The following is a 16,497-nucleotide window of genomic DNA, read 5'->3' as shown; positions in this document are numbered from 1 at the left end:
CCATCATTGTTGTTTGTCGGGCCCAGGCTGGATTCGAACCCGCCAGCTCAGGTATATGTGGCTGGCGCCTTAGCCGCTTGAGCCACAGGCACGGAGCCATTTCTTCTTCTGTTTTTTAAGTTACCGTAAAGCAAGTTCTAGATAGGAAATGGAAGAAATGGAATATAGCAAACCAAAATATAGACAGACTGGATAACCAGGCCCAGCTAAAGGGAGCTGCGGGACAACTGCCCAGGACTGTCACATCTTCCAGGCTTTCAAGAAAAGCTGGAAATCCAGACTGCTACAGGAAAGTCAATTCTTTAAATATTGGCATCTAAGTCAAACTCTTGAAAACACCGTGGGCCAATAAAACAAGTGTGTTGGCCAAATGTGAACTGCAGGGCTCTTCCATAGTGATGGCCTTAAGGACACAGAACAGCTCGAAGGCCAGAACGAAAGAAAGTAGCTAAAGCATGTCCCTTTGGAAAGGAGGGTGGACCAGCACTAGTGGCTCATCCTATAATCCTAGCACCTCTGGGAGGCTGAGGCAGAAGTTTGAGACCAGCCTGAGCAAAACAAGACTCTGTCTCTACTAAAAATAGAAAAATCAGCCAGGCATGGTGATAGACACCTGTAGTCCCAGCTACTTGGGAGGCTGCGGCAGGAAGATCACTTGAGCCCAGAAATTTGAGGTTGCTGTGAGCTAGGCTGACCCCCACAGCACTCTAGCCTGGGCAACAGAGTGACATTCTGGCTCAAAAAACAAAAAGGAGAGTTGGAGCCCAGAGAGATACTGGTAGTACCTACCGACGTAAGGGGTGCCTAAGCCCTAAAGATTTGACAGTCTGCCCTGCCCAACAGCAGGTCAGTCTGCATGGCACATCTGGGTCCATTTCACTAGGGCAAAACCAAGGACCCTGCTTCAACTCTGTGCTAACCTTCTGATCTGGACTAGGCAGGCCTGCCTCAGGAAGGGGACACACTCATCCCAGATCCAAGAGAGTTTCATAAGACAGCCAGAGCTGGCATCCCGCTGCTGCCCTGGGCTCTGAGAGCCCATCTGGGACACCTTTATCCCTGAAAGACAGGCACACCCACAGGACCAACAGATCACGTTCCTGGGCCGGTCTAACCCATCTGTGGGAAATCCCAGGGAGAGACAGACTTTAGCAAAGCTCTGAACCGGCCCCCCACGCCCATAGAGACCCCAGTGAGTGCTTGATAACTTAACCTAACCTTCCCAAATTCCCTCTTTCAAGAGAAATGTGAAATCCAGCATCTGCGGCACATGTCAGCAGGGACCATTTTCTTTTCTGATCACCTGGAAATATGCCAGGCTCTGCACCTTGGCATGTGCCGTTCCCTCTGCTTGACAGGGCATCCTCATCTGGCTCCAGGACTTCTCCTCCCACCCCGACCTAGGCAGAGGTGATCACTCCCTTGCTTTTGACATAACACAAAACCTTGGGCTCACCTCTATCACAGCTTCATTACCACAATTTTTTTTGTTTTTGACATCTCTATACAGGGAGTTCCATATAAGCAGGATGGCTTCCATCCCTCCATTCCTTCCCGGCATGCATTCTCAAGGTCATGCTCAGCAGTGAGTTAAGGAAAGAATCTGTATCTCCTTTAATTCAAGCTGTAATCCGTATGTCCAACCACCCATACTCACAGATGCTCACAGAGTCCTCAAACCTAACTTGTCACAAGTGAAAGCATCATCTTTCCACTCCCTCTACCCAAAAACATTTCCCCCTTTTCCCTTTTTGTTCACCAAACTCTGCAAAATGTACTACCAGCCCACAGTTGCTCATACGAAAAACCTAGGTGAGGGGATATCACCGCAGCCTTTCCCATCGCCCCCTAAATCCAATCAGTCACCAAGCCCTCCACACCCACCATGTCCACTCTATCTTTTTTTGTTTGTTTTTATGTCCACTCTATCTTCTTTTTGTTTTTTTAATTGTTAAATCATAGCTGTGTACATTAGTGCAATCAAGGGGTACAATGTGCTGGTTTCATATACAATCTGAAATATTCTCATCAAACTGTTCAATGTAGCCTTCATGGCATTTTCTTAGTTATTGTATGTAGACATTTGTATTCTGCCTTTAGTAGGTTTCGCCTATACCCATTCTAAGATGCACCGTAGGTGTGGCCCCATCAATTACCCTCCCTCCACCCTAACCTCCCCCCTCCCTTCCCCTTCCTTGGCCCTTTCCTCACAGTCTTGTGCTACAGTTGGGTTATAGCCTTCATGTGAAAGCTATAATTTAGCTTCATAGTAGGGCTGAGTACATTGGATACTTTTTCTTCCATTCCTGAGATACTTTGCTAGGAAGACTATGTCCCCTCTATCTTCTATCTCTGCCTGTTCTCCTGCATTCCTCATTGGCACCTCCATCCTGGTCACCATCAGTTCTTGTCTGGATCTCTGTTTAGCCTGAAAAGTAGTCTTCCATCCAGCCCAGCACCAATCCATCCCCCAGACGGCAGCCAGAAGGATCTCTCTAAATTTAAATCTGACCCTGACATTTCCCCAAGCTCCACCTTAATTCTTCAGTGGCTTGTTACTTGCCTTTAGTTTGTTAAAACCCAAACTCTTCACAAGGCCCCGGGGATCTCCTCAGCTTTCCTCTCCTCACTTCTTCTGGAACACAACGCGGGACCTGGACCCTGCGGTGTGCCCTTCTGTGTCTTAGTCATGCCCTGTCCCTCTTGTCTTTGGACTTTCACACACACTGTGCCCTATGCCTAGAACACCCTTACTTCCTTTTCTTTGTCCAGATCACTCTTTCTCACCCTCGTGGTTCCTCTAGGCAGCTTTTCCTAATCCCTCTAAACTGAACTAAATATGTTAACCCATACCTTACCCCATCCAGCACTTTTCATTCTGCTCCTGCGCTCCTTTCCACCTAGCTAGAAGATAAGCTTAAATTTAGACAATGAGATTTCTGGGGAAAGAGACTCTATCTGTATCACTCACTCCTTTATTCTAATCACCACTGAGTTGAGTAGAAAATGCTCAGGAAATATTTGCTGAATAAAGTCTCATCCTGAGATGACTAATCACAAAACCTCAATCTTCCAGACCAAGCTAAGAAAAGGTCACAGAACACCAAATAAATGGTCACTCCTCCAAATGCCGAAGGTCAGGCACTTAAATGGCAACTATAGGCTCTTCCTCAGGGGCTATACTCTTGTTTTGTTAATAACCTTACAAGGTTTGCTCACCTAATTTTCTAACCCATAAATAATAACAATTAGTGGACTCAGATCTCAAAAGGTGGTACAGACAGAAGTCTAAGTTGAGAAACCAGGGCAATTAGGCACAAGAACCTAAACACCACACTGGGCCCATCAACACAGGAGGCACAGCAAGATCAAGGAAAAGGAAGAGGTCTGAATCCTCTGAAACAGATCATGTGGCGCAGAACAATTTCCACCAACTTCCAAACAAGCTTGGCTCTTAACAGATGAGTCACAGATTAGCCATTCATTGCACTTACATTTAGTTAACCTTTAGAACTGATAAGACAAGGCAAGAGTATCCACTGTGAGGGTCATGGTAAAGACTAAAATCAAATTTCTCCTAACAAGTCTTAATCAAAAGTTTGGTTGCAAGACATGATGAGCATTAAAGATTGCCTAAAGGCCATCGTGGCCACCCATTTCTCTAATCTAAATGATGACATTTTACCCTGGATCATCAAAAAGCTCTGTATTTGGTCTACATTGTTGGTTTTGGTCCCTTGCACTAATGGTGGGCTTTAGAGATGAAGGGCCAAGCGCCTGTGGCTCAAGCAGCTAAGGTGCCAGCCACATATACCTGAGATGGCGGGTTCGAATCCAGCCTGGGCCCGCCAAACAACAATGATGGCTGCAACCAAAAAATAGCCAACCGTTGTGGTGGGCACCTGTAGTCCCAGCTACTTGGGAATCGGAAGCAGGAGAATCGCTTGAGCCCAGGAGTTGGAGGTTGCTTTGAGCTGTGATGCCATAGCACTCTACCCAAGGCGACAGCTTGAGGCTCTGTCTCAAAAAAAAAAAGATAAGATGAAAGCCAGGCACAGTAGCTCAAGCCTGTTCCCAGCTGTTCCCAGCACTCTGGGAGGCCGAGGCAGGCGGATCACCTGAGCTCACAAGTTCGAGACCAGCTCTGAGCTAGAGCAAAACCCTGTCTCTAAAAATAACCGGGCATTGTGATGGGCACCTGTAGTCCTAGCTACTTGGGAGGCTGAGGCAAGAGAATCGCTTGAGCCCAAGAGCATGAGGTTGCTGTGAGCTATGACTCCACAGCACTCTACACAGGGGCAACCGAGTGAGACTGTCTCAAAAAACAAAGATGAGATGAAAGAGAGTCACATAAAATTTACTTGTATTTACTGTGAGGATGAAGTCACCCAACTGTTTCCTTTGGAAAGAACCACAAGAAAAATTTCCCTCTGACAGTACCAAGTAAAACCAAGCTTCCAAGTTGCTGGCTTGTTTTCTCTTATTAACAATATGAATCTCAGGGCCACCAAGATCATTTTTCCCTTTTTCCTTTGGCTACCAGGAAATTTAGAGCCAGAACTGGATGTTCAATTTATCACTAGAATGTAAGCAGAACTCCTCAGCCAGCATACGTATCAGTAGACTCTATCTCTGTCTTGATGTTACTACGCTGCTCCTTTCCTTTTCACCTGTTTTTGTCCCTAGTTTCCTACCCCACTTCATTGGGCGTATTTCAGTAAGTCACTCAAGTCCTGTGGGGAGCACGGAGAGGAGGAAGGGAAAGGAGACCAGGAAAGGGATTAATTCCTTCCCCACACGGTCAGACAGTGGGGTGTCAGGATATCACAGGGACAAGAACCAGACCTGTCTTTCTCCTCCAGGACCAGAACCATCTCCAAGTCCCGCTCGCGTGTCTTCTTCATCTCTGAGAGCTTGCTTTCCAAGTTCAGCCGCAGAGCCTTCTCCATTTCTGTCCCTGCAAAGGCCTTTTCCAGTTCTGCTTGGGTGGCTTTCACATCCTAGAGTTAAATTAAATGCATTTGATGCAATTTTTCAATACAATTGGGAACATTTTGAAAGGAAATTGGATTAAAATATAAATATTTATGACTTTTTCTCCGGCACATTTCCCCTCCCTGAATTGTATTATACATGGAGAGAATCGGTTATAAATACATTTGCTAGCCATTTTTCCCTCTTGTATCCTGAAGAGTAATAGGCATTTCCAATGGAAGATTCAACTCTACAAGAACTGTGTTTTTAGTTTTGAAAAATCAGATCAATATTTATAGCTTCAATGTGAACTAGGAGAAAGGTACCTCTCAATACTAAACATACGTAAATTTCAAACGGCCACCATAATCTCCATACAAATTCACTCCACGCCCAGGGCCCCCCTCACTATCTTCTTAAGATAATGACTGCACAATTCTAAAATACATTTTCTATATCTCCAAGGTGATCTAGGTGTTTAAAAAAAAAAAAAAAAAAAAAAACAACTCTATGTTCTTCCTAAGTGCTCAGTGAAGCCTGCAAGAAAATTACCTAATCACACAAGCAGCGTCCGTGTGCAGGAAAAGGCCCTGGTGCTCATGAAAGTGTCCTCAGAGTAGACATGAATCTCCCACTACTCTCGTCACGCCAGCTGCCTCTGATTATATACATCACAACAATAAAAGTCAAATCAAACTAAGTTCAAAACTCAGCTCTCTCATTTACTTACTGTATGACCTCGGGCAGTCACTTAACCTCTCTGAACCCCAGCTTCCCAATCTCTAAAACGGGGATAACTACCATCCCATCAAAGAGCTGTCACGACTGTCAAGTTCCTGCTGCGTCACAGGAAGCTTATGGTGGCTTTCTCCAGCCCGCCCTGCCCTCCACAGAGCCTCCCCCACCAATGTCTCCCCAGGAGACTAGCCTGCCAACCTTGGTGGAAGCTGGAAAAAATTAATTCCCATATTCTTAGACAACAAACAACAAATCCTGTTATTTACTAATGTGTACTAAATGCCAAGCTCTAAGCAAGGAGCTTTACACATATTACCTTTGATCCTCACCCAACCTTACAAAGTTATATATACTGAAACAGTAGAGTACAGCAGTTCTGCAAGTCTGCAGCCAGACCACTTGACATTTACTGCCTATGTGACCTTGAGCAAGTGACTTAGCCACTCTGTCCCTGTTACATCATCTGCTTAAAAAAAAGAAAGAAAAAGCATGATAAGTGTGTTTACCTCATTGGTTTACTGAAAGGATTAACTAAATCAGTGCATGTTAAGAAGCAGAAGGGGGCTTACCCAATGGTAAGCCTTCAGTAAACTGTCAGTAACGCTGTTATTATTACAATCGCTACTGCAAATTAGGTATCACCATCCTCATCTTACAGATGCAGCAGCCGAGTCTCAGGGAAGGCAAATGATAAAGCTAGAAAGTGACACAGCAGATGTGTGGAACTCCAAAACTTACTGGGGAAAATAAGATGACTGAACAAACAGGTTGTATCTCACAATTACACTTTAAATAAAAACAGAATTTGGGATCTAGAAGACCTTTCTTTTAGTTCCAGCTCTCCCACTTACGACCTAGGCTAAGTTTCTAACCCTCTCTGAGCCTCCATTTCCTTGCCTGTATTTTGGACCTAACATCTACACACCCTGAAGGGGAAGATTTAAGGACTGGCGTGAACACCATAAATGGAAAATTGCAGGCTGCAGAATACAGTAACTGCTTTTTGCATCCCAAAGTGCTTTCTGGTGCCATTTCTCTTCAAATCTATGAAGAAGAACCAGTTTCAGGTAGAGAAACTGAGATGAAACAACAGACTTCAAAGCCCAAGAAGTAAATAACATTACTTACTGCTAGCTTACCATGAAGGAAGGTGTTGTAACAGCGAAGAGACAGGATTTTTGAGCCAGGAAGTATCCTGACTGACTCCCATCATAGTCTCAGAAACCCCTAAGTGAGAATTAATAAAGGAGAAGCTACACACAGTGCTGAACAGAGCAGACACTCAGTGAGCCCTGGAGGACAGGGGAGGAGGCTGGGGGCTGGGCAAGACAGGCAAGCAGTGGCCTAAAGGTCAGCAATCTCCTTCCAGGCTTGGCTAATACTGGGAAGTCACTTCCCTTCTCTGGCCCTCAGCTTCAGCGTCTTTAAAGTTAATGACCACACTAAACAATAAGCAGAATGGTATTGCAAAAAGAGCATGGGCTCTAAAGCCATCAGTCACAGGTTTAAATCCAGGATTAAACTTGGACAAGTCAGTTCTTCTCTCTGTCTCTAAGTGTCCTCACATAGGAATGAAGACAGCAAGGGCCTGTCTGCAGGGTGTAAGCATTAGAAATTACAGGTGTAAAACACCTCCAAGGAGGCTAGAACCCAGGGGATACTCAAGAAGGGCGGCTGCTGTTTCTGCTGAAACTGACAGTTTATGAAAAAGGAAGCCAAACTGTGCACATCCCAATACTTACCCCCTCTAAGAAAACATTCCCCTCAGGCTTCCCAGACTCACCTCTTCTAAAAGGAGTATCCTGGCGCTCAGGGCCTCTTCCACCTGCTGCACCTTCCTCCGCGCCTCTTCTTTGACCCGCTGCACTTCAGAGCCGCCCCCTTCAGCTAAGCTCTCCACAGCTTTGCTGCAAACAGAGGCAGAGGAGCAGAGAAAGACAACAGTGTACTGATAAGGTCAGCTGCCCCCAAGAGATGGGGGACACTTGTTAGTCATTTCCCCCGCAGACCTGTGCTGAACTTTTTTTTTAACTTAATATCTATAATTCAAAAACGCAGATAAGAAAAAGTATCATCCATAGTCTTTTTACTAAGGATAACTAAGTCAACATTTTAGTACAGTCTTTCAGACTTTTTCTACAAAAGTAAAACCATTTAGTACATGTCAATGAAATGATCTTATTAATAAACTATAAACATCCTTTTCTGCCAATAAATAAAAATTCGCATCATCCCACTTTTGAAGACTATATATTCATTTATGAATGAAATGTATGAATGTGCTATATTTGTACATACACATATGTATATTACATGAATGTACTACAATTTATTGAATCAATTCCCTATTTTTAAAGTGTTTAAATTTTTCTGATTTAACAAAAATGTATCTAGTAATACTTCACGAACTTCTGAGAACAGTGCCTGGTACAAAGTAAGTATTCAATAAATGTTAGTGTTATTATTTATTACAACAAACAACATAATAATAAAAGCATTCTTGTATGACTATTATCCCATGATTTCCTGAGGACTCCTAGAAAGGAAATTGCTAGGTCAAAGGTTAAGCCACTCTTCAGATTTTTGAGAGCTGCTACAAAACTTCCCACCAGGAGGTTTCCAATCAAGTACCCCTGCCCCAGTGGTGTAGTGAAGGTGGACAGCGGTCTGACAACCCCAAGTGCAAAGAAGTGTTACACAACGAAACACATGTGGGGCACTCAGCGTCTGTGCGCTTCATCGTCTCCCAAGTGAAGGGGAGAGAATCTCGAACGCAGCACCACCAACCTGAGCACAGGCTCCACCTAGTGCAGGAAGAGGGAGATGATGCAAGCACCTGCATGCCATGTCACTGTATCGTGACACCCAGAGCACACACTGCTGGCTGTGGCACCACAGTTATCCTCTCCCCGTGGCCGGGGGGATGGCACACCACAACCACTGGCACCAAAAGAAAAAGCATCAGACATAATCTGTAAGACTTACACTCTGAGCCGTCTTCATCGGATTTCTAAAATGACCGTGGGTTTCCAGAAGGCAGAATAATAAAGGAAATGGCTCCACCTAAAGCTGGTTTCTCAGAAAAACTGCAGCAAAACAAATCTATTCACCACCAGACTCCCAGGCCCTCATTTAGGTATATATAAAACTTAGAGCCATATGAGTGAACACTCACATGTACAGGCCAGGAGAATTTTTTTATTGAGAACAATGGAAAGTCAAGAGGGCCATACTAGTCCAAGTCACAAACATGAGTCGTCTTCAAATAAGACTTTATTCATAGCTTTTTTCCTTTCGCCAATAAGGCTTCAGAAAGCTCCAGAGTCATGATATCATTTTAACGGAATTCAATGTTTAATGGAACAATTGGGAAAAAAGGACATGGTATCTGAAGTTGGACAGATCTGCTTCCCAATTTTTACTCTATTATATCCTTGGTGTGACTCTGGGTAAATTGCCTGGCCCTAGCAAATAGACTCCTATGCCTCAGTTTCCTCATGTGAACAAGATGATTACTTCTTAGCATCAGCGTGCTAACACGGGTGGCCTCCTGCTCTCTCATCTGAGTGCTCTGCCTGCTGACACGTGGTCTCTGAGGCCCACACAGCACAGGCCCTACGGAGCTGCTGGAGGAGGCTTCATGCTACCCCTGCCAGGATCTCTGCTGGCCACAACCAACATGGCCATTCCCACTTCCTGATTAATGCCATTACTGTCCCTGGGCTCATTTCTCCATCATTTCAAATGCACAGTGATTCACAATCATTTCTATCACCCCTCAAGAGGCATTATACGGCAAAAGAATTCTAGACTAAAATCCCCTCCTTCCTGAGCCTCAGATACAGGATTTTTCCAGTAATGAATTTCTGCTACTCACTCACAAATGTTTTGGCCCTGAGGCTTTACAGAATGGCTCACTGCTGTAACCCCTACCCTCCTCACCACTCAGATACCACCTCCCTCCTATCTGCCCAGATCTAACCTTTGCATTTTACCATCTGAATCACACACATTGCCAAGAGGCTGACTACAATTTTTAACAAGTACGGGAATTATCCGATTTGTGTTTTAGTTATACCAATAAAATATATTCCCAATAATAAATGTTCCAACTTTTCATTTATCATCTTTGTATTTTACAGTTACTATAGCAATAAAATTTATACTCAGCAGTACGGTGCAATTTTCCTATACTAACGGAATTTTTATTTTTGTTTGTGTTTTAAAGCTACAGAGATAAAATTTACTCCCAACAATATGACTGCTTTTGTTTTTAATGTCTCCTTATTATAACTGATAAATGTAACAATGGAAAACCTGCAAAGAAATATGTTTATTTCATAGCATAGCAGATGGGCTCTGAGCCAGACAAGTTCCAGCTCTGTTAACCATCGTGGGCAAGTCCCCCACCTCTCTGAACCTCAGTTTTCTCATCACTCACATGGGAGGACTGGCTGCCTCACATTAACTGTCGTAAAGATCAAATGCAACAAAGTCTGTCAAGTGCCAGGCACAAGGTCTGGAACAAAGGAGGATTTCAGTAATTATCATTCTCTCCCTCTATCCTTTCTTTCCTTACAGAATCTGGGCTAGCACGCAGGGCAGACAGCCAGACCTAAGGAGAGGAAAGGTAGAGAGAAATTGGTCTAATTCAGCTTTCTACCCAATACAAGAAAGAACCTTCTCTGCCAGCCTCACTACCCTTTTCAGTCCTCAACATTTCCTCTTGATTCTTTCCCTTCTAATTATAGTTCTTTAGGAAAAAGCAGGGGTTTTTCCTGTGGCAGGTCCCATATCCTGTCCCTAGATAAAAAAAATCATAACACTGAAAAAGGGAGTTGAGGGCATTATACTAATAAAGACATTTTCCATCAACAGGTATCTACCACAGACATAATGCTGCGTGCTGGGTAGCTACGGGTGAAGGGAAATCACACTTAGCAGTTACAGGGCAGATATTGTCATTGAACAGACATATAGATATTATACATATACTATGTCTACACAAGAAAATAAAAAGAACAGGATGCCCAGCACCAGACTAAAAGTCAGGGACTGGGACTCTAATCCCAGCTCTGATATCTCTGGCTCGGAGTCATGCTTCTCCCCTTCTCCAGGCCTAAACTCCATCCTCTATGAAGTAAAGGTACTGCTCCCAGGAAAACGATGGGATGTAAACTGATATGAAAATGTTTCATAATCTGAAAAGTGCTACATGCATGTGATCATCACTGTGCCCCAGAGAAGTCAGTTACGAGACTAACGTGGGCTAGAGGAAGCCACATGTGGTTCAACACTTGAGCCTTTCCAAATGGCCAGGTCACAGAAAGCCATTTGGGCTGGAAGGAGACAAGAAGAGAAACAGGTCTGCCGGGGCAATGTTAGAGCAGCAAAAACAAGAATGATTTTAGCTCTCGTGAACTGTGTTTGGGATGAGGAGAAAGTGGAGAGGAAGCTGGAGTGGTTAAGTCACTGTGAACATGCTTAAACCCCAGACGGGAGGTCTCCCTAACACCTCCTTTCCATCCCTCACCAAGGCCTGTGACTATACTTCTCAAATGTCCCTCTAATCTACCCATCACTCGTCCATCACCTCAACCTTCCTCCTGACTGGTGTCCCAGCCTCCACTCCAGCTCCCTCCGTGATTCATTTCCCACCCAGCATCCAGAGTAATCTTTTCAGAAAGAGAACTCTGTCTCACTTGCTCAGAACCTGTGACTGCTTCCCACATGATCTTAAGATAAAGACCAAAATCTCTAGGGGTCTCACATTTCCTCAGGACAGCAATTATCCTCAAGAGGCTTCTCAAAGGGGGCTTCTAGGGGGCTGGTAATGTTCTATTTCCTGATCTGAATGGCGGCTTGGCTCTGCTCTGCGGTGTGTTCGTTTTGTGAAAATTCATTGTGCTATATACTTAAGATCTATTCAAAGTAAGTAATTAAATAAAAACAAAAACCTCCTTAGGGTCCTCAGAGCCTAGCTGGAGAACAACTAGCATAGAAAAGTATAAGGTTCTGTTTTACTGACCATCCTAGTGCCCTCATCAGAAGCCCTGGGTGACCTGCAAGCTTTTGGTAGGATGACAGGTACTCACGAGGCTTTGATGAGCAGCTGCTCTCTCTCCTGGAGCTCCTGCTTCAGACTTTCTACTTCCACCTTGAGTTCAATGTTCTTCAAGACAAGATTAAGAAAGAAAAGAAATAGTGTAAAATACAGGACCTATTAACATCAACAGTGGGGAAATCATTTCCAGCACCAGCTGACTATGTGATGCTTGTAATAGGCAGATGTTAGATTCGAAAACCCCATTAGCCTCAGGGCACAGGGAAAAGGGAATTATTAAACACTGGTAGTCTCCAAAGAAAGCCCCGGATTTCTCAAGACTTGGAACAATTATGTAAATGCTCCAAGCTTCTAACAGCCAGAGCATTCAAATATCAAGGCATAAATGTCATACAAGTGAGGCTGATTTAAAAATTGTTTGCCCTCTGCCAAGCAAATTCATAAGCAATTCTGCAGTTTGTTTTTACCATTCCAAGGCAATTACTTCTGGTTGTTTACCATCATGCATGTGGTCGTTGCAGCAGTGGCAACACACTATGGCTTTCAAAAAATAAGACATACGGGTGGATAAGTGGGAGGCTGCATCGTGGTCTATCCCATTTCAAGATAAGATTTCAGGGTACACACAAAAAACACCACAACCACACGGGGCAAACTGTCTATAAGGGACACACAGTGTCCTCCAACTGTCTTCCTCCTAACTGACTAGAACAAAAGGAGTCACAGGCCTGGCCTGACAATCCACACAAGAATCCAAAAACAGCACCTTTGGCAAATGGAACACAACGTGGGACAGTGGGACAGTGGGACAGTGGGACAAGGGTGGGCTTCTCAAACTTAGCCACAAATGTATCCCAGGCAGAATATTCGAAGTAGAAACAGGGGGTCTGGGTGCATAGTTGCAGAGGATTCTACAAATCCAAGAATTCTTAGAAATCTCTCTCCTGTTTTAACAACTCACATAAACTTTACATTCTACTTCGTATAGGTATTATTTTAAATAGCAATTGCACTTACAGTAAAATGTGCCAACTCAAGAGCACATGCCTAAAAGCAGAACCTGGGGGAACGAGTACTCCAGGTTGAGAGGTATAGCCAAAACAGAAAGGTCATAGGCATGGGCACTGAGATCATGGGCATGGGAGCTGAAGGACATAAATTCAAATCCTGCCCAAACTTTCCCAGGAAGAGACCACAACAGGTCAATGGATGCTCCCATCTTTGCTCCTTCACTGAAGACCCTGGAGTGAACAAGGCAGACACAGGACCTGCCTTCCTGGTGACATGGGATACAAGGCTGGCAGTGCAACCTTTCCAGGGACGAGAAACCAGTGTTTCTCCTTTCCAGTCCTTCAAGTGCCAAATGAAAAACATAAAGCCCCCATGACAATTTTGGTCCTCAAATTGAAGACTAAGTGAGCTAGCAAATATATGTAAGAAAAACCTAAGAGATATGACTCCAAATAGGTTCTTTTTTTTCACTGTCAAACAAGAAGAACTAAAGAAGTCATCTATGAGGTAAAACTGTTTCTAGAAGAAACTAATCTTTTCAGTGCATAATGCCTCTTTTTTCTTAAAGTACATAATGTCTTAACTGTGGTTTTGTGAAAAATGCACAAGTACCCTTAACAAGAGGATTCCTTTTCCAGCTCTCAGAAGGGCAAAGAGCTTCTATTTCCAGGAATGAGCTGATATGATACAATCTAAGTGCTTTGCTTTCTGATGAACCACTGGCACTCCAACTCATAAATTTAGAAGAATGGATAAAAGTAACATGTTCATTACATGTTTTTTCTCAAACCCAATATCTCAAGTTACAAACTTATATACATATACATGGTGAAGCTACATAAAAGAATGGAGACGCTCTTACGCCACCGTGAGGGAAAGAGGTCCAAGATACCGACGAGAGCAGAACGTCAGGTGCAGAACAGAATGTGCTTGCATTGAGGAGTTTATACACACACTTACACTCGTACTACACACACATAAAACTCCTCTGTATGAGGAATAAATAATATCAGCTGGGTCTAGGAGACCAGGAGCTAAGGGTAGAAGAAAGTCTTTCCAGTGGACACCGCTCCACCATCAAGGGCTGCCGTGAGAATCACAGTAAGATGACAAATGTACAATGCAAATGCCCACACCAGCAACTTGGGCTTAGGACCCTAGAGTTCTGAGACGCATGACCACCTCTACTTAAATATAAAATGCTTTCCTATCGGTTCCTTTAAAATTGTGATTGCATCACCACTCCCTTCCAGAAAAGAGGACATCCTCATTGTCTTCCTACCTCCACACTGAAGGGAAAAAAAACTGCCTTAAGGAACAAGGGAGCTTTTCAGTTCTTGAAAAGGCTCAGAAGTAACAGTACAATTCCTCTTCTAGACAAGTCAATTTAAGTTCATCTGCTAAAACTCAAGGAGAGTTCTTTTTCCTCCTTCAAAAGTTTCCACTGGTACAAACTTCAGAGGAGAAAAGATGGAATAATTCCCAGGCCAAGGGCTAATCTGCTAGAAAAAGCCAAGAAACAGGCACTGCAATATTGTTTGTACTCATGTCTTTTCAAGAAAGCCAAGTTCTTTTTTCAACTTTCAGAACCAAGGTTTGTTTTCAGACAAAGGCCTCTAGGTCAAGACTTCAAATGGGCATAGACCTTTTTCTGACAGTTATAAGCAAGCACACAGGAATACCACAGAAAACCTGACAATCCTAACTTTGGGCCACCAGAGGAAGCCTCCATAAGACAATGACGATAACTGCAGAGCACTGACTGTGTGCAGGAGCTTTTCATCTGCCATCTCATTTTCATCCACACAAACAACCCAAGGACAGAGGGACTATCACTTAACTGTGAAGCAAGCCCAGAGAGCTGAAGCAACTTGTCTAAAGTTGTTAAGTTAGTTGCTCACAGTAGAATTCAATTCCAAAGCCATTCTACCATTCCATTGCCTGTTTCTAAATAATTATAAAAAGCCAAATGAAATAAAGATAGTGAATCGAATGCTGATTTTAAAAAGAGTGAAAGACTTCCTTAAAGTTATACACCTTTTGCTTAATATTATAGTCATCCTAGTATCTTTATGCTCCCCATAATCAATTCAAATTAAATGAAAGCAGCCCTGCCACGCTTGCCAACTCTGAGAACAAATATTCATTGAATTTCTGCTTGGAATGACTATGAGAAAAGACACAGGGGACAACAGTGAGAAGAGGGCCACTCACGGTTTTGTAGATGTGTTCAGTAGGGCCATCAAATTCCTGTTGCATTCTCTCCTCAAGGAAATAGATGCGGAGCTTTAGGTTAAAGTTTTCTTTCTTCAGTTCGGTGATTTGCTGAAAAAATATCACAGAAGGGTTATCTAAAACAAACAAAACCTAAAGCTTCTAAGAAATGCTACCTACATTAATCCCCATAGATTACCGGGTACAAAATGGATGCAAATGTTAAATGCTAAAGAAAGCTTATCCTTGCTATAACTGTGCCAACCCAGAAGAATTAAGCAGCCCCCACTAACCAACTTTAGGGCAATTTGAGCCTCAAAATGAATAATGACAGGAATGAATAATAACCAAAGAAAGAAAGAATTCATAATTCTACACTGATAACAAGTAAATAAGAAAGAAAAAGAAAAGGGAATCTCTTCTTTACAAAAGAAATCCAGTTAATAAATGCAGAAGAATAAAAGAACAGAAACTCACCACTGTACAACTTCCATTGTAACAACTGATTGAGGTAAGAATCATCAGCACTAAAGCATTAGATGAAAGCTCACTGCAGAGCATGACTTTCACACAGTCTCAAGATATCACCCACGGTGGCCCATACAACTTAGAAACCTTAAAAACATACCTCAATCAAGAAAACACATCTATTATCACCACTGATGGGACAAATGACATCGTGTTCCTCCTGAAATAAATCAATGAGAGCAAACAATTCCATCTAAGTCCTTCTGTCTACAACCTTTAACCTGCATCTAATCAAGAGGACTCAATCAGACAAAGCTACATTGAAGGATGGTCTACAAAACAATAGGAATGAATTCTTCAAAAACCTTGATGACAATCTCAAGGTGAAAATGATTGGGGAATTCTTCTAGATAAATGGAGGTTGAAGAGACATGACTGCTATGTGCAATGGAATCCCAAATTTTTAAAAAACATAGCAATAGGGTAAATGTGGAAACTGGAATAACAACATTACCTTAGGTACCAGTATCATGATTCTCTAGGAGAATATCCTAAGAAAGAGACACGTGCTGAAGGGCTAAGGGTCTGTGTCAGGACATCTGCTGCTAACTCTCCAGTGAGGGGGAAGGAGGGACAAAGAGACAAAGCAAATGCAGAAAACATTAATTAGTGGATCTAGATGAAGTATACATGGTTGTTTACTGTACTATTCTGCAACTTTTCCATGGGTTTGAAATTTGTCAGAATAAAAAGTTTAGGGGGGAAAAGGAACATAATAGGAAAACTGATATTTATTGAGACCCTGCTAGGTAAACAAGCACTTTGCTAGATAATTTACATACAATATCTCAATACTTAATACAACACTGAAAAGTATTATCCATGCTATCCATATGATCAAAGATCACACCACTAGTGGAAAAACTGGGATTCCTATCTGTCTGAATTCAGTGACCAAGATCTTTTGATTAAAACTCACTACCTATAAAGAAATTTCCTGAGTTGTGGTTTGGTCCAGCAAGCTTTTC

At 43.0% G+C, this 16,497-nt stretch overlaps 1 protein-coding gene across 7 annotated transcripts in view; it reads right to left on the bottom strand.

The window, feature by feature from the left end:
• CDK5RAP2 (CDK5 regulatory subunit associated protein 2) overlaps positions 1 to 16,497 on the bottom strand; it is a 209,783-nt gene that overhangs the window by 158,797 nt on the left and 34,489 nt on the right. For 3 of the 7 annotated variants that reach the window (XR_008374822.1, XM_053564215.1, XM_053564233.1), the window contains exons 4-8: positions 15,630 to 15,689; positions 15,002 to 15,112; positions 11,808 to 11,884; positions 7,496 to 7,619; positions 4,846 to 5,000 (exon numbers count right to left, since the gene is read on the bottom strand). Coding sequence is in view for 6 of the 7 variants with exons in the window: in XM_053564215.1 (XP_053420190.1) it covers positions 4,846 to 5,000; positions 7,496 to 7,619; positions 11,808 to 11,884; positions 15,002 to 15,112; positions 15,630 to 15,689 (527 nt within the window). In the remaining variant the exon portion in view is untranslated. Of the gene's footprint in view, positions 1 to 4,845; positions 5,001 to 7,495; positions 7,620 to 11,807; positions 11,885 to 15,001; positions 15,113 to 15,629; positions 15,690 to 16,497 lie in introns of those variants that run through there. The other 4 variants (XM_053564223.1, XM_053564243.1, XM_053564261.1 and 1 more) reach the window with 3 other exon arrangements.

This window comes from Nycticebus coucang, chromosome 2, assembly GCF_027406575.1.
Source record: "Nycticebus coucang isolate mNycCou1 chromosome 2, mNycCou1.pri, whole genome shotgun sequence".
NCBI classification, from domain to species: Eukaryota; Metazoa; Chordata; class Mammalia; order Primates; family Lorisidae; genus Nycticebus; species Nycticebus coucang.
This window is presented reverse-complemented; position numbering and strand designations above follow the sequence as displayed.